The sequence below is a fragment of the Acanthisitta chloris genome, unplaced genomic scaffold, assembly GCF_000695815.1.
Source record: "Acanthisitta chloris isolate BGI_N310 unplaced genomic scaffold, ASM69581v1 scaffold11723, whole genome shotgun sequence".
Taxonomy (NCBI): Eukaryota; Metazoa; Chordata; class Aves; order Passeriformes; family Acanthisittidae; genus Acanthisitta; species Acanthisitta chloris.
The window spans coordinates 1,649-21,555 of record NW_008663272.1 but is presented as its reverse complement, the minus strand read 5'-3'; the positions used below and the strand labels follow the sequence as shown (position 1 = coordinate 21,555).

The 19,907-nt window shown below is 43.7% G+C and overlaps 1 protein-coding gene across 1 annotated transcript; it reads left to right on the top strand.

The window, feature by feature from the left end:
* Window positions 1-6,404: 6,404 nt before the first annotated feature.
* On the top strand, window positions 6,405-19,522 carry NR1H3 (nuclear receptor subfamily 1, group H, member 3). Its single transcript, XM_009070933.1, has 8 exons — window positions 6,405-6,655; window positions 9,424-9,690; window positions 13,643-13,851; window positions 14,082-14,261; window positions 14,661-14,760; window positions 16,155-16,268; window positions 17,076-17,170; window positions 17,569-19,522. The coding sequence occupies exons 1-8, from the start codon at window positions 6,538-6,540 to the stop codon at window positions 17,713-17,715; spliced, it is 1,230 nt and encodes a 409-aa protein (XP_009069181.1). The 5' UTR covers window positions 6,405-6,537; the 3' UTR covers window positions 17,716-19,522.
* Window positions 19,523-19,907: the final 385 nt, after the last annotated feature.

Genomic DNA, 19,907 nt, shown 5'->3' with positions numbered 1-19,907 from the left:
CTTACCCACTTGTCTGCTGCTTTCTCTCTGCCTTTGTCAGAGGGACTGATACTTCCGTGCAAACAGGAAGGGAGGCGAGGGCAGCCCTGTGCGCAGTGTGAATGAACTCCAGTAACCTCATCTCCTTTCTCTTCCTCTCAGTTGCAGAATCTAGGATATCTGGCAGCTGGGAGAGAGGGAGGGAAGAAACAGGCATAGCCCATTTCAGGATCTTACCTATCCTGAAAGCAGTCACATGTGTACTCTCTTTTCCTCTTGCTATTTGTGTTGACATGGCACTCTTTGATCAGGCAGAAACACAAGAGGTGAAGGCAAGGGCAAACCCAAAACCTCAGCCTTTGCCAGGCAAGGTGTAATGAGAAGCATGTGAGAGGGAAGGGAGCATCTGCTGCTGGGTGAGGGATGTGAACAGGAGAGCTGACATCTTGCAAAACAGTTGCTGTTGGGGGTGAAGGGTTGCTTTGCAGAGCTTGTAGGTTCCTGTGTGGGACTGGAGTCAGTGCATTCTGTCATCATCTGATGTAAAATTTGGGAGGCCCTATTCCCAAATAGGAGGGATCCACAGGCTGTGTAGGAAAGAAATGAATCTTGTACTCTGCAAATCATAGACAAGTAGTGAGTTTGGTTGGGTTTTTTATGTGGAGCAAAGCAAAAGTACTTTAGGCTGATTCTGCCCTCTATTCTGTTTGCTAGTACAGTTGTGCCTCATGATTGTAATTCACTTTGCTAACCAATATGTTCAGTGGAGTAGACTTCTTTTTGTTTCAGTCCTGTGTTCCTTCTTGCCTGAGGTAGGGTAGAACTGGCTTGGAACTTCTGTTGCTGCTGTTGTTTATAATAGTATTTCTGTGGGTGAAGAGTGTCTTAAGTCGTATTAAGTTCAGATTCAGAAATGGCCATAGACCTCTTTGCATTTTGGTTATAGTATAAGGTCTAATTTTGGAAGGAAAGTTATGGAGACTTCTTCCAGTCTCCCAAAACTCATCTTTAGGGTGTTTTTCTGTAATACCCTGTTTTTCCATTTCTCTGTTTTCTTCTATTCCTTTTAGGCATACTGTCTTGGAGAATAACAGCTTTCAGCCTAGTGCCATTGTTACACCTTTCTGCTTCTCTTCCCAGTGCTCTTTTAACCAAGTGACACATATTTGTTTATTTTAATCTATTCAGTTATTAGTCACTTCCGCTGCTGTTCTCTGAACTCTGCCATGGTATCCATACCTGACCTGAGTAGAAGATGATATGCTTTGTATTGAGAACAGACTAAAGCCAGTGAGAGCTGGATGCCATGGTGAGAACCCCGTTCAAAGGAAGAGACAAATGCATCGCCAAAGGCCATGGCCAGAAGGCAGCAATGTCATGAGTAATAAAGGAGTTGGTCACCAGCAATAGCAAAACCCAAAGTAAGGGGGGAAAAGGCTCTGAAACTCAGAGCTAGAGAGGCATAGGTGGGAATAAGACCCTTAACTTGTGGGCAGGGGACCAGAATGCAGCTGCCCATCTCTGGGAAGCAGGCTGTGCAGACAGGACTTACTTATAGGACTGTTTGCATAATTATCAGAAGTGGCAACTTGCGAGGCTCACAGACCAGTGGTACAAGCTTGGGCAGCTGCCCATGGTCAACTGAAGCTTAGCTGGACAGCAAATGAAAGCAATCAGGAGACCATAGCTTTTATTTATCAGTTTGGGATTGATGGTGAGTCACAAACTCCTTCCAGTTTGTGGTTGTCGTTATGCTTCTGAAACATCAAAATGGATAATGCAATTTCAAACCATGTTCCTGCAGTTCTCTGTCAAGAGGGATTTACAGCAGGGGCACAGAGCTAGTCTCTGTTCCCTTAGAGTTGCAGAATTCTTCTTTCCATTCTCTGTAAATGTACTGTTCAAAATCATTCCTTAAGGTATCCTGTTGCACTGCTTTGCACACCTTGCATTTTCATGGTTTGTCCCTCCCATTGTCAATCTGAAGGTGATTGTTTTTTCTTACAAGTTTTGATAGTTTTCATATGTAATATTACTTCATTTTCAAAGTGACAGATTTGCATAGGATTCTTTTTCTGTCTTAAAAGATACAAGTGTCTCTTTCAACTTTTTCCTAATTGAAGATCATTATATGTGTACTATTGCCCTGCTGCTCCAGCATTTCTTGAGAAATATGATGATGCAGTGGGAAGGAAGAAGAATGAGCCAACCTGAGCTCGGAATAATCATTGTTCCTCTGAGGTATCTACAAGGGAGTACCAATGTCCTAGGGAAGATCTGTGAAAATACTCTGGCTGCTACACCAGACACAGTATAGGAAGAGCATTAGGTCACAAAATATGCTTACACTTTATGAAAGGATTAGAACAGTGGTGTCTCCTGGGGGGCTTAGTTCTGTGCTGATGCTGTAGGGTCCTGTGAAATCTCAGTCCAGCTGGTGATTTATTTTTTTTCTTGGCCATTTAGATCTGCAGGCAGTGTTTGAAACCTGAGGTAGCATCATCACTGTGTGAGCTGTGCATGTAGATTTCAGCAGAGACCATTATGCACTGCTGTGGGCCCAGCTTTCAGGGGTAGATTCACACTGGGTGCTGTCACTTGTATTGCTTGTCAGAACACACTTAGAAGCCAAAATACAAAATTATATCCCTGTTTTAGGTACCTCTGAAAGATAGCCCTTCTTATCAAATGTTTTGTTTGCCAACAGCCTGTTAGCCCATGCACAGAGGCACAGTGCTGTTGACAGCAGAGCAGTCACACTGATGTATGTAGCCCAGTGTAAGGTCTCCTGTTGATGCTGGCATGCTGCAGAGTGCACACTTGTGATTCATTACAGAACTGAAACATAGTAACATATATTTTTCCCTTTGCAGAAGTCTCTAGGATATTGTAATTTATAGAGTCAGGATTCTGACCAGTAAGTCCTGTTTTGAAGAATCATGGAGGCTTGCATAAACTTCCTAAAAAACTACTCTTCCCTCTGAGCATCTGGTATTTGGAAGTAAAGGGCTCATTGTACTACTCCTGTGATTATTCTTGTGTTCCACATTCCAGTTTCTTCAGAGATGTGCTTGCGACTGATCTGGTTCCTGATCCTTAAACTTCTCACAGAAAGCACCAAAGAAGGGAGGGGCCAGCACTGTTTAGCATAGGTGTCATGGTAACTTGAATCTGGCTCTTTTGGTTTCTTTGTGTGCTGTGCGGCCCAGTGCTGCCTCCTTTACTTGTCCTCAATGAATGTGGGACAGTAATTCGGTATGTTATGTAGCTTTGTGTCTGTTGATGCCAGGTCAGATCAAAGTCTTCCAGAAGAGTACATAAGTGCTTCAGCTGGCTTGGAAGAGGACTCAGCTGAGGGAATAGGATGAGACTGTTGCTGGAGGAAGTGATGAGTGTTTCTGGCATTTAGCATGAGACGCAAGAGTCAGGGCTGCCACCTTTAGTCTCTGAAAACAGTACTTCCTGTTGCAAGAGTGCTGTCCTGGAGACCACCAGTATCTGAGTTGTTCTGTTGTCTCAGAAAAGAAAGGAAGAGGAAGAAATGGAGTAGGGCAAAGCTGGTAGCGACACATTTCAGAAGTGTTTAGTGTCATATTTGAGACGTGGGTGGCAAGGGCTGGCAGAAAATTGTTTCTCTCAGCCCTTCATCTGTACGTCTTTCCTCACTGGAGTATGTCTGCTCATCAGGCTCCTCTGTTCAAGATGCTGCATTAGAGAGAAGGCATTGCTTCATCTTTTGTCACTTGGCCAGCCCTGGTTTCTAGAACTGAAGGAGTTGAGACAGATGGTGGGTGGCAGCACAGCAGATTATGTCAGGAAGACAGTGTTCCCTCTTGCAGTTATGGCTTGCATCACCTTTATGCATTTTTGGTTGAAGTGGTAGTGCAGATTGAAGGTGTAAATTTCTAATAACATGATTATGTACAAAATTTGACAAGATTTTTAGTGGTTTGAAAACAATCCTCATGCACTTCTGTGAAAACTTAGTCCCAGGCCTAGTCATACAGCCTCTCACTTGCGTGCATGTGAGGAAAATGCTACTTTAATTTTCTTTACCTAGCACCAGAGTTCTGCTCTTTGTAGTTAGGTCAGTTTTCCACAGCCTGCAACTGTTACTGCACCTACAAAACTAAAAAATTTTGTGTCTTAGGAGCAGAGAAGACAAGTGTCCTTTCCTATCTGGCCCATTCTATTTTGGGAAGGCTGGAGGCTGGTGCATGATGCAGAAACATGTGGGATGGTTTTACAGCACAGTGATAGTGGCTGACTGGGCTTACCCCCTCGCTGTGTCCTGGGTGTTCATGTGAATTTATACTCCCTTCTATGTTGGTAGCTGCAGACCTCTCTGACACTGCTAAGATGCCTGCAGTCTCTTAGAAGCTTCCCTTTGGGCTTCAGACGTCCTGCTGACAGCAAGTGTCAGTCATGGTTGTGTGGATCACACATTTTTGAAATCCCATCAGACCATACCCTCCTCTTTTGTTTTCTGGAATATGTTGCAGTTGTGGCTGGGATGCACTGAGTCACTGAACTGAGGGCTGTGGGGTCTGACCACTGTCACTCAGTCTCTCAGCTGATGGATCAAACACTTCCTTTGAAAAATTGCAGCAGTACTGCTGCTGGTGATTCATTCTGTACATTAATTAATCTTTGAGTGCCTCTTCTGCATGGTTTAAAGGAATGTGGAGAAGCGTGGAGGCAGTGCGCTTAGCTTTCTTGTTTCGTGCCCAGGCATGACCAGAGTCATCTGAGATCAGCACTGGTGACGAGCTTACCCAGGACTAGGGATGCAGGTTGGGTTTGGGTTTATTTCAGTGTAGTTCCTGTTTCTGTCTGATGCTCTGTGCTTCTTCACAAGGTTTTCAGCTGCTGCAGGATTTACAGTGTAGGCTTTAATAAAAAAGTTGTTTGTGATAGCCATGTCGTTCCTTTGAGTCTCTTTGAATTGGTTGTATATCACATCAGTTAGGTTGTAGTCTCCCACAATAGGACTTCTTTCTTTCTATGGCTTTAAGTTACATATTTGCTGTCACTGCTTTTATCTGTTTCTCCAGCAATTCAGTGGCTGTGCCGGGAGTGAGCTCTGAATTCCTTATGCAGTCTGAGGCTGTGTTTGCAAAGGTCGTGTGAATTGACGTGACCTGTGGGTTTTAACACACAGTGCGAGATGGCAGGAGCTCAGCAGTCTTGACAGTGTGACTTGCTTTTTTACTTGATGACTGTTTCAGAGTACTGAGAGGGGGTTGGTTTGTGGAAATAGTGCTTTCACCCTTGTTTCTGGCATTCTAAGAAAAGTTGTATGGTCTGATCCAAATATTCAGGAGGAAAGAAAGGGCCCAAGACAGTTGTGCTCTGCCTCTTCATGGTGAGCACTGCAATGTGTGAGGCATGCCCCTGCCTTACCTAATGCTTTTGAATCTGTGCTGCTGCAGTGCTTCCTGCCTTCTCCTGAGTGACAAGCTTCCAGTCCTGAACTCAATCACTCAAGTTAAACTGGTACAGGCCTTTCACGTAGTTGCTTTTTAAATCAGTTAATCTCTTTAGCTCTCATTGGTAAATCACTGAGTTAAGATCGACTGATCAAATGCATGTTCAGTGAGATTAGGGGTGTTAACATTAGCAGTTTGCATCAGTTTCACTGAGTCTGTGCAGTCAAACCAGTAGAGCCTTTTTCTATGCAGGTGGTCCTTTTTGGACAAAGGGATTGGACTTGTTTTCCAGTTTCAGGTTCTGTAGTGGAGTTAGGGCTGTACAATCAAGATGTTTCTAAGTGTGGTTTCTAGGTTCCAGAAAAGGATATCCTGTGAAATTGGTGGTGAATCTGTTTCCTGAGAGTAGCATCATGGTCATTTCCCACAGATATGATGGCTTTCAATTTGTTGCTGTAGGTGAGGGGAGGATTTGTCATCCTTATCTTTGATACATCATTGATCTTTGTCACAGTCTTTGGCTGCTGATAGTAGTGGGGGAGTTCAGTGTTTTGTAGGGTTTGCTAAATAATTATATCAAAATTGTCTTTTATGATATCTGTATGCTCTGCAATACACACCACAAAATCCAGGGCATCTGGCAGCATTGAGCTATTTGTTACTGGAAACTTTAACAAAGGCCACCGGTTATAAAGTCTGGAATTTCCCTCTTACATACTTGGAGAGGTCAGTGCACTGGCGGTGTTAGCAGTAATGAAGACTTGTGCTGCTTTGATAAATCTTCTGGCAATAAAAGGATAGTTTTGCACCTGGCTGTGCTAATCTTGTACCTTTTGCCACAGTTTGTTAAAATACTTTTTTTTAAGAGTATAAACATGATAAGGCTAATTAAGGAAACAGAATCATGAAGCTTGCTTGTGATGTGGCTTGTAATAGATTTTGGAAGTTAATAATCTCAATAGTTGAACTCTTGCTTCTTTTGCATCTGTTTTTTTCCCACAGGTACTTCCTTTCTGACTTTCATTAGCGGAGAGAAACTGAAGACCTTGAAGAAAGACTGTGGCCCCTCACTTGGCAGGAACAATGCTGCAGCGATGAGATTACAGTGAGCCTTTCCTGTGTGGCCTCCATGGGTCCCACTCAACTCAGCACACAGGATCATGGGAAGAGGGTGGCAAGTGTATTTGAGATGGAGGAGGAAGGGCTTTCGCTCTTCCCTGGCTCAGAGAACCCCCCTGAGCATGCAGGTATGGAACAATTCTTCCTAAATCCATGCAAACTAAAGGCTGTCCATTCTTTCAGCTACAAGCGGAATTGATACTTGGCAAAATTTTAGGGCAAGTTCTTCTGTGCTTGAGGCACTCAGAGAGAATGTCTAAAACCAGAATTACATATTGATAGTTGAAGAAGACTGGGTTTATCCAGGTGATAAATGTGTGGAGTATTTTGCTTGTTTGACCTTCTAGAGGTTATGTCTGTGGCAGTAAAATTAATTTCTTTTTGTTAGCCTTATCAAAACTGTGGAGCAATAATGCTTAACTGCAGGTGACAATCCACAAGGGTAGGTGATGCAAAGAAATGATAGGTTTTTTCAGATTCATGTAATGGGAAGACTAGAAGTTTGCTCTACATATTTGTGAGGTTAACTGAGTATCAGGAAATAGAACTGAGATTTTGCAGTTACAGCTGCTGCTGCTGGGGACAGTTCTGCAAACTGTAAGAAGACATAGTATGAGATCTCTGGACAGGTAACAGGAAAGAAAAGGAAAGGCCAAGTGAGGTGTCCAGTGTAATATCAGCGGCTTAATGAAAATATGACAAAAATGTATTCGTTCAACAGTGAGGCAATGGACAATCCCTGGATATAAAAGAAGAGGTGACCTGAACATTGAACAAGGACTCATCAGGAGAGTAGAAACAAAGAGAGCAGTTAAAATGTGATGGGAGATACTACCCAATAAAAGTCCTTAAAACAGATTTGAGGACAGGAGAAGAAAGCAGTTGACAGATGGTTTCCTTACAAAAATGCAAGGAAAAAAGGCCACAAAATGTGGAAAAAATTATTAAATAGCTTATCTACTCAAGAAAGAGGACCCTAATGAGAGTGAAAGGGTTGGAGATGGCATTCATGCTTGATACATCTCTCATTATTTCTGTGTTATCTTTGACCACAGAAAATGGCAATAATACGCAATACAACTAAAACGGTGAGTGTTCAGATATGGAAGGTTATTTGCATAGATCAAAGAATAAGCTTCTCTGTCTTGATAAAGCAGTCATAGAAAAGGTAATAAGATGTTTATGTAACATTTTAAAGACAGGTAAGAAATCCACAAGATGGACAGCTTCACTGTGGAAGTCATTAGAGTACTCTGCTGTTCTGCAGAATCATGAGCATCACTTGAGGCTTCGGCAAAGTTGTTACACCAGTTAGTCTGCCGTTGTATATATTTATGTTAAGTAATCTGAAATAACTGTAGGCATTGCATAATTTCCTCTTGGTCATACATTGTGTGAAGAGAAATATAGTGGAACAAGAGAGGAGAATATCAGAAACTTAACCTTTCTGGTGACATTTTCCTGCTGTCCAATCTGCAATAAGTGCAAGCCGAAACGAGTGACCTCCAGACCTCTGTAAAGTCGGTGGGATTGAAAATCAGTGCCAAGATACTTATGACTGAAAACTAGTATATAGTAAGGAACACTAATATTAATTTCTGAGACAGACCTAAAACTGTTTACCATTTCAGGAACTTGAGCAGAATAGTAAGTGTGAACGAGAGTAAAGCTAGATGTATCAGAACAATGCTCATCAGGAAATGCAGTAGCCTTGTCCTGCAAACCAATCTGTATGCACTAACTCCAGTGTAGAGGCTTTCCAAGCAGATCTAAACATAATCTGGAGATTTATCAAGACATGCTGTTTGTAATCTTTATGAACAGCTGCCATAGGAGAATCTATAATATCTGACATAGAGAAAAATACCTGCACTATGAGCTGTGCAGAATGTCAGATGTAAACATGGCTAGAATTAAATGGAATGAAAAGAGAGATGGCTAATAGGGAGAGAATGCATAAAAAATACCAGCAAGCATTTGGCTGGAATGCTTAAGGTGAGATGCGTTGAAGCAGACCAAAGATGTTTTCAGAATGCAGAGCCACTGATAAAATGAAGATCTGTCAGAATGATGTAGGAAGAACCAGGAGCTGCTACACAAGACCATTCGAAATGTGAAGCAATAGTGAAGGCCTCGTGTTTCAGATAGAATAATAAGTTTTAGTAAATAAAGTGTCACTATGAGAGTCCTTCAGCTGTAGGAGTGGGGAGCATTCTTCTTGAAGAAGTAGTGATGTCTTCAGGGTTTCAAAGGTTCACAGAGCTTGTGCAGTGTGCTGCTTGCCTGCTTATTGCCCCTAACTCCACAAATTGCTGTCTACCATCTTGCAGTTTCCTCAAGTGTTCTAGTTACAGGGATTACCTGCTCAGTATAGTTTTTGTAGGGTCACAGTTTCAGCACTGGTTTTCTCTCACTGTTAGATTGCTGAATCATTTTTCCTTGTTCTTTTGCATGAGTATGGCAGAGAATAGAAGAGAACTGGAGGTGCATTCTGAAGAAATTTACTTTCTGCACAATCTTGGATTTAAGCTCAACCTTTTTGCAGGTCTTTTATCACATTGATAATTTAACTGTCACTCCTACTCATGGAAAGTGCAGAAGAACATCTGGCCTGAGCATGTTTTTCTTTCACTCTGTTTTGCAGAACAAGTGTGAAGCTATATGGGCTTACACAGTTGAGGTGAAACCATGTGGATTGTGTCAGCAGTTGGTTTGTTGCAGAAGATACACTTGCCTAGAAGGGCAGTCTGTGAAATGGGAGACTTGATCTTTTCAGCCATGTACTTGGGAGATTGTGGGTCTGAGTGAGGATATTGGTCACTGTAAGGAGTGAGGCAGTCAGCTGTAACTTTCCTTTTGTTATTTTTTCCCCTCTCGTTCCTGTTTGTTTCTGCAGAAAATCCCCCCTTGAAGCGGAAGAAGGGCCCAGCCCCTAAGATGCTGGGAAATGAGGTGTGCAGTGTGTGTGGGGACAAGGCATCTGGTTTCCACTACAATGTGCTGAGCTGCGAAGGCTGCAAGGGCTTCTTCCGCCGCAGTGTCATCAAGGGGGCACAGTATGTCTGCAAGAACGGTGGCAAGTGCGAGATGGACATGTACATGCGGCGCAAGTGCCAGGAGTGCCGGCTGCGCAAGTGCCAGGAGGCAGGCATGAGGGAGCAGTGTGAGTGCAGGGCGTGGTGCGCGGGGCACCGCGGGGCTGGGGCAGCAGCCGTGTGGGAGCAGGCTAGGCAGCCATGGGTGTGCTTGGGAAGTGGAGGGACACGTGTAAGCCATGCAGGCTGCACACTGGAATGTGTGTGGGAAGTCACTGAGAGCTTAGCAGGGATCATGTGGGGAGGTGAGGCTGTTAGTGGAACATCATTCGTATGCTGAGAGCCCCAGCCCTGCTTTATTCCTTGTAAGAACTCATGGAATATGACAGCAGAGGAAAAACACATTCTTCAGGATGCTATCAGTAAACTCAGGCTTCTGTCTGTCTTGTGATCAGGACTGCAGGATTGGTTACTATGCTCCTTGAACAACAGGCACTTTCCTTTGCCTCCTACCGTGAGCTTGCGACATAGGTCAGGGGCAGCACCACAGTACTGCAGCTGTGTTTGTGCATGAGCTGATCTCATTGCTCCCTTTAGTGAACTCTGCTATTTTTCTCTCTAAGCCATAAGGCTCTTGATTCTGAGTATTCACCAGTGTTTCTGCACACACATCAGGAACAACCTTCTATGGCCAAGGCATCCAGGTTTCATCCGTTTGCTGGCCAGGACTGACTGAATGGATGATTCTTTAATGTTAAATCTGTGTGAGGTCTCAATTTCTGACATCCAGCACCCAGAACAGTGAGGAACAGGGAGTATTTCAGAAACATCTTCTAAAACAATTCTGAAGAAGAAAGTCCCACTGAGCTACACCAAGGAAACATGCTGTTTGTTTCTTTCAGCATGAAACACGGCCCATCAGTATCTTTGTCACACTGGTTTGTATCAGCATTATATGTCCTATATTAACCCCATTTGCCCTGTTCCTGAGAGCTACAAAACAGATGTATCTGAAAAGCAATGTTAGTGAGACTGTCTGTTTGCTTTGCTTCTCTTCTCTTGCAGGTAGATACAGAGAGTCTGTGTGTTTCCCGATTTACTCATGATCTTGTGTTGAAGACAGCTCAGGAAAATTAGGTTGAAAGGAATCTTTGTGTTACTATCAGGAGCTTGGCAATTCTTGTCAGTGCTGTAATCCTGACTGCAAATTCACCTTGATAATTTTGACAGAAACTGAGGGCTTTTTCCTCCAGCTGTTTCACTTGGAAGATCATTCCAAAACTTCCCCCTAGTAGTTGCTGGAAACATTCTTCTAATTCTCAGACTGAAGTTATTCATGGCCAGTTTATTGTTCTTAAGTCACTGTTAACTGTGAGGTTAAATAGTTCCTTCTTGGCAAAACAGGTAAGTTAGATTACTTTGAATTTAACGTGGTGTAGAAGCTTGCACATAGGCAGTTTTCAAGATTCGGTAACAGCCAAGCAACAAGTTACCAGATATAAATTATTTGTTCGTCTGAGTCCCAAGATGAGGGACTGTGATGATTTGGATCAATTACTTCCCTTCTTAAACTAACACTGTGAGTAGCATTCTCTAGTCTTACAGATGCCCCTTATTTTGGTAATTGCATTGAATATCTTTGCTGTTAGAACTGGAAATTTTGTGCGTGGTGTGCATACCTGTGTGTGCATCCTCCCTGCTGGAAGTCAGGGATAAAGCTTGAATGTGTTATGTTCTTTATCTGTCCTTCCAATCCCAAGAATGCTCTCTCACAGGACTTTTCCAGTTCTTGTCTTCATGTTTGACATGATTTCTTATAAGAAGTGCAGGTATATACTTGTTCAGTTTTGGGGCCTGCTTTTCTGTGTAACAGCTGTGTTTCCTTCTTACCTGTGCAGCCTCAGGGCTGCTCTCAATCTAATCTTCGCCTTGTCTGCATTTGTGCTTGGGATTGCCCTGACCCAGGCTCATGACCTTGCACTTGGCCTTGCTGAATTTCATTAAGTTCTCAGGCCCACCTCTCAAGCCTGTCAAGGTCCCTCTGGATGGCACATCCCTTCTCTCTAGTGTGTCAACTGCCTCACACAGCTTGGTGTTGTCAGCAAACTTGCTGAGGGTGCACTCAGTCCCACTGTCCATGTCACTGACACACGTGGTAAACAGCAATGGTCTCAATACAGACCCCCGAGGAATACCACTCATCACTGGTCTCTGCTTGGACATTGAACTGTTGACCACAGCTCTTTGACTGCAACCATCCAGCCAATCTCTTGTCCACCAAGTGATCCATCTGTCAAATCCATGCCATTCTAGTTTAGAGACAAGGATCCATCCCTCCTGAGCTTGGAGGAGGTTATCTTTGAATATTAACCAGCTTTCTTGGGTACTTCTTTCCTCCAGCACTTTATCTGATGGTACTCTACCAAGCAGATCCCTAAGAGTCTGCTCTCCTGAAGTCCAGGGTAGCAAACTTGCTGTGTGCCCTCCTTGCTGTCCTAAGGACCTCAAACTCCACCACTTCATTGTCACTGCGACTCAGGCTGCCCTTGAGCTTCACCTTCCTCACCAGGCCCTCCTTGTTGATGAGAACAAGGTTCAGCATAGCACCTCTCCTCAGGCTCCTTTATCACTTGGAGAAGGCAGCTATTGTCAATGCATTCCAGGAACCTCCTGGATTGCTTATTCCCTGCTGTGTGGTCCCTCCAACAGATATTGGAGTGGTTAAAGTACCCCAGGAGCACCAGGGCTTGTGAATGTGAGGCTGCTCATATTTATAGAAGGCCTCCTCTGCTCAGTCTTCCCAGTGAGGTGGCCTGTAACAGACCCCTTCTATGGTGTCACCTGACCCTGCCCTCACTTTAATCCTGACTCATAAGCTCTTGGTCAGCTCCTCATACATGCCCAGAGCTCCAGGCACTCCAGCAGGTCATTGACACAGAGGGAGATACCCTCTCCTTGTCTCTCCTGCTTCTCCTTCATACAGAGCCCGTGTCCTTTCATTCCAACACCCCAGTCATAGCATTCATCCCACCATCTCTGTGATGCCAGTAAGATCATAGCCCAGCAAGAGTGTGGACATCTCTAACTCCAATTGTTTATTCCCCATGCTGTGTGCATTTGCATAAAGGCATTTGAGTTGGGCCCCTGATGAAGACATCTCACTGGATGGAGTAGCAGGAATTCTGTTGTGGTGCTCTTCAGGTGCTCTCCTGCTGACCTGTGTACCCTCTCCAGACTCTGAGCATCTCTTGCTGGCCCTGGTATCAAACTGGTAGGAGGGGGATGAATTGAAATTCCCCTCCCCCAGCAACTTCAGTTCAAATTCCTCTTCACAGCTTGGCAAGCCTTTGAGTGAAGATGTGCCTCCCCTTCTTGAACACATGGACCCTATCAGCCCCCAGTAGAGCAGATGCCTCTGAGCAATTCCTTAAGATGTTATATCTAAATGACATCTTCCCTTTGACTTAATGACTGAAGACTAGTTATTCCTGAAGGATCTGCGGTTGGTCCTCTAGTACGTTTTATGCAAAGCTGTTCATCCACTATTCGTCTTGTTGTAGGTTATTTCTCTAGTTTGCTGCAGATGGCCTGTATAGCAAACTATCCTTTCAAACTTCATTCAGGACTGACTCTGACCTCTGAAGAGGAAGATGAAATGACACAATCTGTGAAAGTAGCAATGTTTGGAAGAGACTTTAACAGCAAGATAATATAAAATACAGTGGACGCACCATGGCATGTGGAGGGAGCACCTCTTGGAATCTGTTATAGCACATTTTAGGGAATTGCTCAATGGGGAAGTCAACGTTGTTTTTCTGAGATCTGCAGGGCATCCTGAGGGGCACTTCTGCCCTTTGTGGACATTTTACAGGACACTGATCAGAGGAAAGGCAGTGGAACAACTTAAAGGGGAGTAGAGGGAGAAACAAATGATAATCACTGTCTGCTGTGCTCTGTACGCTCTGCTATGCAGATACAGGTGGCTGTGATCTCTGCCTCTCCATCCACAGCATGTCACCCTGTGTTTAGTGTGGTTTCCAGTGTGCTCGTATGATTGATCACGGGCTGTTCCTGCTTTAGATGTTCTGTCTGAAGAACAGATCCGACTGAAGAAACTGAAGAAGCAGGAAGACGATCAGGCTCGGACAGTTGTCGTGCGTCCAAACCCTCCCAATCCGCCAAGCCCTTCCCACAAACTGACGCCGGAACAGTTGAGCATGATAAAAAAGCTTGTGGCCGCTCAGCAGCAGTGCAACCAGCGCTCATTCACAGACAGGCTCAAAGTCACGGTAAAAACTCTACCAGTGTACCCACAATAAGAAAAAGTGAAGTCTGGGGAGTCAGGTTTTGGGTAAAATATGTGGGGGAAGAGAGATACTTTAGGCATTGCATCTATGGGCTAAAGTTGCAAAGGATGATGTTCCAAACTTGTCTTATTTTCTTGTTCACTTCATCTTCACATCCTTCTGCCCTGGCTCCATATTTCACTTATATATGCTGTTTCTTCCCATTTCCACAGCCGTGGCCCCAGATTCCTGACCCTAATAACCGTGAAGCAAGGCAGCAGCGTTTTGCTCACTTTACAGAACTTGCAATTATCTCTGTGCAAGAGATTGTGGACTTTGCCAAGCAACTGCCTGGCTTCCTGGAGCTCACCAGGGAAGATCAGATTGCTTTATTGAAGACGTCTACCATAGAGGTGAGAGTCTGGCTCCACCATAATACATAGTAGCAGAGATGAAAAAATTTGGAGTTGCCCACCTGGAGAACTAGTTCCATCCTTTGCTTTTTTTGGGATGGCAGACTGAAGGGCCTCAGCTATGGGACCATTACTGCAGTGCCAGGTTACACTGGCAAAGGGCCATAGAGGAGAATGAGGCAAGTGTCTTGGTAGTGGTAAGCAGGACTCTCCCCTTTTTCAGAAGCAGACACCTCAAGGAATGCAGCAGAATTTATCTTGGGATTTGAAGCACTCTGAGAGAAACTGGAGAGTTTTTGTTTGGTTGTTTTTCGTTATTTTCAGAGATGCTCCAACTCCCAGCAAATTGTTGATGCTCTTCCCTGTTTTTAAATCAAGTATATCTATTTCTGCTTCCAGGTGATGTTGTTGGAGACATCTCGGCGCTACAATCCAGAGATTGAGAGCATCACCTTTCTGAAGGACCTGAGCTATAATCGGGATGACTTCGCCAAAGCAGGTGGTGCATTAGACAGGTGTTTCTTCCTTCCCTGTGTCTTGTGTTCTTACATATTTAGTTTTTTAATGAGGGCTGCTTGGGAAAATTTGGACTCTTAAAGCATGCAAATCTCGCTGCAAGTGTCCACCTAGGGCTAGCAGCTGGTGTGAAATTCTTTGCTAGGAGAGATCTGACATATGGTCTTAGAGCTGTATTAGATCATAACAATTCAAACCACAGTTATCTCTCCTTTGCAAGTATATAGCTTAAGAATCTGGGTGCATGCTTCAAGTGGGGACATTACTGTGATTACATTTCAGTTGCTATGAAGTCTATACTGTGCACTGAAGATCCCCACAAATTGCTTTAGACATTTTATCATCCCAATATATGATAGAGTGCAGTTTTATGACTTCTGAAGTCTATTTTTCCAGGAGCTATGAGTGTCTGTAGTTTGAGATGAAGTAACAGGAAGTGTGTATCTTCAGCATTTCTAAAAACAAGACTTTAGCTGTCCTTCATGTGTTTGGTTTTATTTTAAATTTTTCTATCCCTTGAGTAGGTATTAACCATTTATACTTGAGGTGGCTTTGATATACAGCTTTCCTTTCTGACACTTCCTGGTAGCCTTTTCTTCATATTCCTAGGAAGGCAAAAAGCAGGTGGCCAGAAAGATTCACTTCATTTTGTTCCTCCTTCTCTGATGTAGTTGCACTGCAGAAGTTGGAAACTTGGATGCTGTTTTGGAGGAAAGGCCTAAAGTTTTCAGCATGATTACATAGCACAGAGACCTGATTTGACAGTGGTCTCTGTATGTTATGGCAATAAAGCAGTGCATTTCTTATCAAAGGAGGTGATTGGAAGCCTAAGTCAGGCTCTGCCTTAGCTCTCTCAGTTTTTTTGAGCTGAAGGAAATAGCATAGTTCAGAGTTCTTGGAACTGTATATTTTCAGCTCAGACAGACTTCAAATGAATCTGGAGCATGGGATTAAAGCTTTCTTTGAAAGCATGAGGGCTCCTGGGTTTGAAGGAAGTGGTGATGTGAGAGTGGAAAGTGTAGATGTTACACTTGTGGCCTGACATTTTCATGCACTTACCTGACAGCTGATGTTGTGTTCCTTTAGCTGTTGCCTACTAATGTGGTGTGGGGCATTTAAGGCTCTAGGAAAACACAGAAATGGCATCATTTTACAGCTTGAACCCAATTCCTCAGCCACTCTTGTTGGTGCTCACCAGTAATGGATGTAAAGGGAGGTTTCATTGGAAAAGAATTTAAGGGTTTCTCCCTGCCTGTCTGTGTTCCCCACTCCCTGGTGTACTACAGTAGGTTTCTGGCAGCTTATTCTGTGAGATGGAGGGGGAGAGACAGGAAATAGTTGTTATTGTCTCACCTTGTTATATTCTCTTCATTGCAGGTCTGCAGTTTGAGTTCATTAACCCCATCTTTGAGTTCTCAAAGGGAATGAATGAGCTACAGCTTAATGATGCTGAATATGCACTTTTAATTGCCATCAACATTTTCTCTGCAGGTAAAAAGCCAGGGGGATCTGAAGAGCTGCAGCAGCGAGTCAGAGGGCAAAGAAAGTATTGTTAAGGAAGGTCACAAACAGAAGTAATAGAGAGTGTATAGAGTCTAGTGAAAAAGGGAGTGTGTTATTCATTGTATGCTGAATTTTTAAGTGCCTTCTCCAGAGGAAATCAAAATTTCCCACTGTTGGAAAAGTGTATAGAAATAGCAGCCCAGTATTTATCTTCCTCATTTAGAAATTGCTATTCTATTTCTGCCTTAATGTCCTTGGCACCTCTCTGGTGTGATGCAGGTCACATGGCATGAGTGACATCTAGTGGGCAAGTAAAAGTACTCTGGCCATGAGACAGTATTGCTCTGGGCCAGGCCAGGGTTTTGCCAAGAAGTCACCTCTACTGTTCTGTCTGATGACCTGAACAATTAATTACTGGTTTTCTTTGTTCCTGTTTTCTAACTGGCTCAGCTGCTTGAGAGACTTTCCCATTCCCTCTTGAGTAGCTTCTCATCTCTGTGGGGACAGGAATGTGAGACCAAACAGCACCATGTAAAGTGTGTTTGGTCTCTCTAACCTTCCACCTCTATAGGAATCAGATCAAACACCCCATGTGCAGTAGACATCACTGAGAAAGAACAATTACTGACGACTGACATAGCTGCCACAGTTGTGGATATCTCTCCAAGCTATGCTGGGTGAATGCTAGATGAGATTTTGGGAAGAGACCATACGAGAGAGTGGGGTTAAGTGGGAATGTTAAGTCCAGTGAGGCTGTCTGTGGCAATGTGCTTACATTTAACCTGATTTTGGCAGACCGACCGAATGTGCAGGACCAGTCCCTGGTGGAGAGGCTGCAGCACACCTATGTGGAAGCCCTTCATTCTTATATTTGCATCAACAGACCAAATGTAAGTGCCTGACCAAAACATCTCCAAGGATGATGCAAGCTGGTTTTGTGTTTGTGCAGGCACAGTTCCTGCAGTACTGCCTGTGGCAGGTCTCTTGCTGCCTGTACTGTCATGCTTGTTCCTCTTGTAGCTTTTGATAGCAGCTGTAAGTGCAGGATTTGTGAGCTGTCATAGCCTGCTGTCCTGTATCATGTTCTATAGATTAGCCAGCATGGAAAGTCTGGAGTTCTGGGACGTGGTGTACTATTTGTGTTCCTCCACACTGCAGCCTCCTGGAGAATGCTGGGTTTAGAGGATGTCAAGATTGTGGTTACAGTACATAATCTTTCGTGGTAATTTTTTTTTTAGCAAAGTTTTAGTGTGCATTTACTAGCAGCTGTTTATTTGTCTGACTGCAGGACCGCCTGATGTTTCCACGGATGTTAATGAAGCTGGTCAGTCTTCGGACACTAAGTAGTGTCCACTCTGAACAGGTGTTTGCCCTTCGGCTGCAGGACAAGAAACTCCCTCCTCTGCTCTCAGAGATCTGGGATGTGCATGAGTGACCACATGCTCCCAGGGCGCTGATGTGCTGACATAATGCCATCTCCCAGCCTTTGCTAACAAGAAGCCAGCCTCCCCTCTCCGAAGCACTGAACCCTGGGCTAGACATGCAGGGAGTGATGAGCCTGGGATTTCAGTGTTGTCATGAGACTATGCAGGAGGCAGCTGGAGTAGATCAGATGGAGGGGTTGGTTTTGATGTAGTGCCCATATCCCCAAAGAATAACGTGAAAGATTCAAAAATGGTAGAAATGAAGACCTTTCCCTCCCTCCCCCAACTCCTCTTTCTCCAGAGTCTTTCTGTTCTCTAAGCATATGCTGAGGGTTTGCCCATTGATTCTCTCCTCACTGATTATGAAAATGAATTTTCAGGAACTTGCCAAAAGCTCTCTATTGAGAGTAACCCAGCTCAAAACGCTTCTGCAGGGTCCCCAGTGTACCTGGATCTGAGGAGCTCAGGGAAGTCAGTGTGGATGTTCTGGGGGTTTCACTGGGTTTCCTATAAATCTCTTGAATGTGCTGCCCTTTACAACGATTCCAAGAGAAGTAGCTTTTATTGCTTTATTATGAGACTTCATCTCTAGAGCTGTCCTTTCATTCTGGCCCTCCTTTGGGAAAAGGATTTCTCTAATGCATAGTGCCCTTTGTCTAACAAGGGAGGTCCTCTGGGTCGGGAACATTTGTACATCAGAAAGATGTCAGGCATAAAGTAGTAGGATTTGTTTAATGTAATGCATCACAGTTTTATCTCATGGTTGTTCACAGACAGTTCAATTTACCTTTGATTTGCTAACAGCTGGAAAACTTTAGTTCAAAACAAATCGGGCTGTAGATTTTATCTTTAGGGGTGGAATAGAAGAAAAATAGGTGGGAAGAACTGGTACCTGAGCAAGGTACACATGGTGGAAGGATCTCAAAAACTCCCAAGAATCTGGAGCATGTGGTGGTATGTGTTCCAAGGTGGGTGTGAAGATGTATCAGCCAAGGAGAGAGGACACACTGCATTTAGTGAAATATGTGGGCATTGCATAAGCTTGGGCTGCACAACTGTCAGGCTGCAGGAATATTGGGTGTAATCAGATCCACTTGCGTCGTCTTCCTTTTGCCAAAGTCTTTCCAAGGTACTTGCTCAAGGTTTTGGTGATGATCATGGGATATGGAGGCCCCTCCTGTATGAGGAGTGCCAACTGCTTTAGAAGGTCACTTGGATCTTGTATCCTTTCTTCACTTTGGGCATTGTGAGATCCACACTGGATTTATGTCCCAAGTTTTTAAGTATCCACATCCATAAGTATTCTAGGATTTACAGCAATATTTTGTCTGACAGAAGAAATATATACTGTTATAAAATACGTTCCTTATTTTCCAAGAAACAACATCTTATGGCTGATCTCAGAGATGTAACCTTAAGTATCCTGATAGCTTGGTCTCATGAGTCTTCTCTGTCATAGGGGTCTATGTTTGCTTGCCCGGTGAGTATTCCAAGAGCACAGGTTCACATGGCTTGGTTTTGTTTGTTTTTTGTTTTTGTTTTTATTTTTCTGTTTGTTGGTTTGTTTTATTTTTTGGCTGTGTATCTGAACGCTATGCCCGTGGTGAGGGTATCGTGTCCATTTTGCACTTGAGGTTGGTCCCCTGCCACTGGCCTTCACTCTGCACCTTTGTAAAGCACTTGTAACAATCTGTAAAATAATCTGTTGTTTTTTATAACTCATTGCAATTGCAAAAATTCTTGTTTAAATCTGTATTTTTAACTAATCTGTTTGAGAAATGTTAATGTTTATATAAAAGAATAAAGCCTAATACAGGATTTTGACATTCTCTGATGTGCTGTTATTAGACTGGAGGAGAGTGGAATTAAGTTTTTGCTGTAACAAGCTCAAAGCTGATAAGAAAGTGAGTATATATGTTGGGAAGAAGCAAGAAGTGGTGAAAAGTAAATAGCAACACAACCCCAGGCAGTTTCTTTTGGCCTCCAGTATGAGATTTGTGGCTCAGGATGCACCTTGCCATGTGCCAGAGCTGGCAAATATGTGAAGTGTATTAAGTGTGTATCATGAAGACCATGAGTTGTGCATACATACCTGGTCTTGATTTGTACAGCTACGTTCAGAATTTAACACTTTTATTCCATGTGCTCTACTCCATTTTCTGCAACTTGTGGCTTGCCAAAATTGAAATGGGAGTCCAGCATG

Bases quoted from the DNA above. Each gene is read 5' to 3' on its own strand.
- NR1H3 (XM_009070933.1), top strand. From the start codon at position 6,538: ATGGGTCCCACTCAACTCAGCACACAGGATCATGGGAAGAGGGTGGCA. The intron at 13,852-14,081 runs GTAAAAACTCTA...CCATTTCCACAG, and splicing joins CAGACAGGCTCAAAGTCACG to CCGTGGCCCCAGATTCCTGA. The intron at 14,761-16,154 runs GTGGTGCATTAG...TCTTCATTGCAG, and splicing joins GGATGACTTCGCCAAAGCAG to GTCTGCAGTTTGAGTTCATT.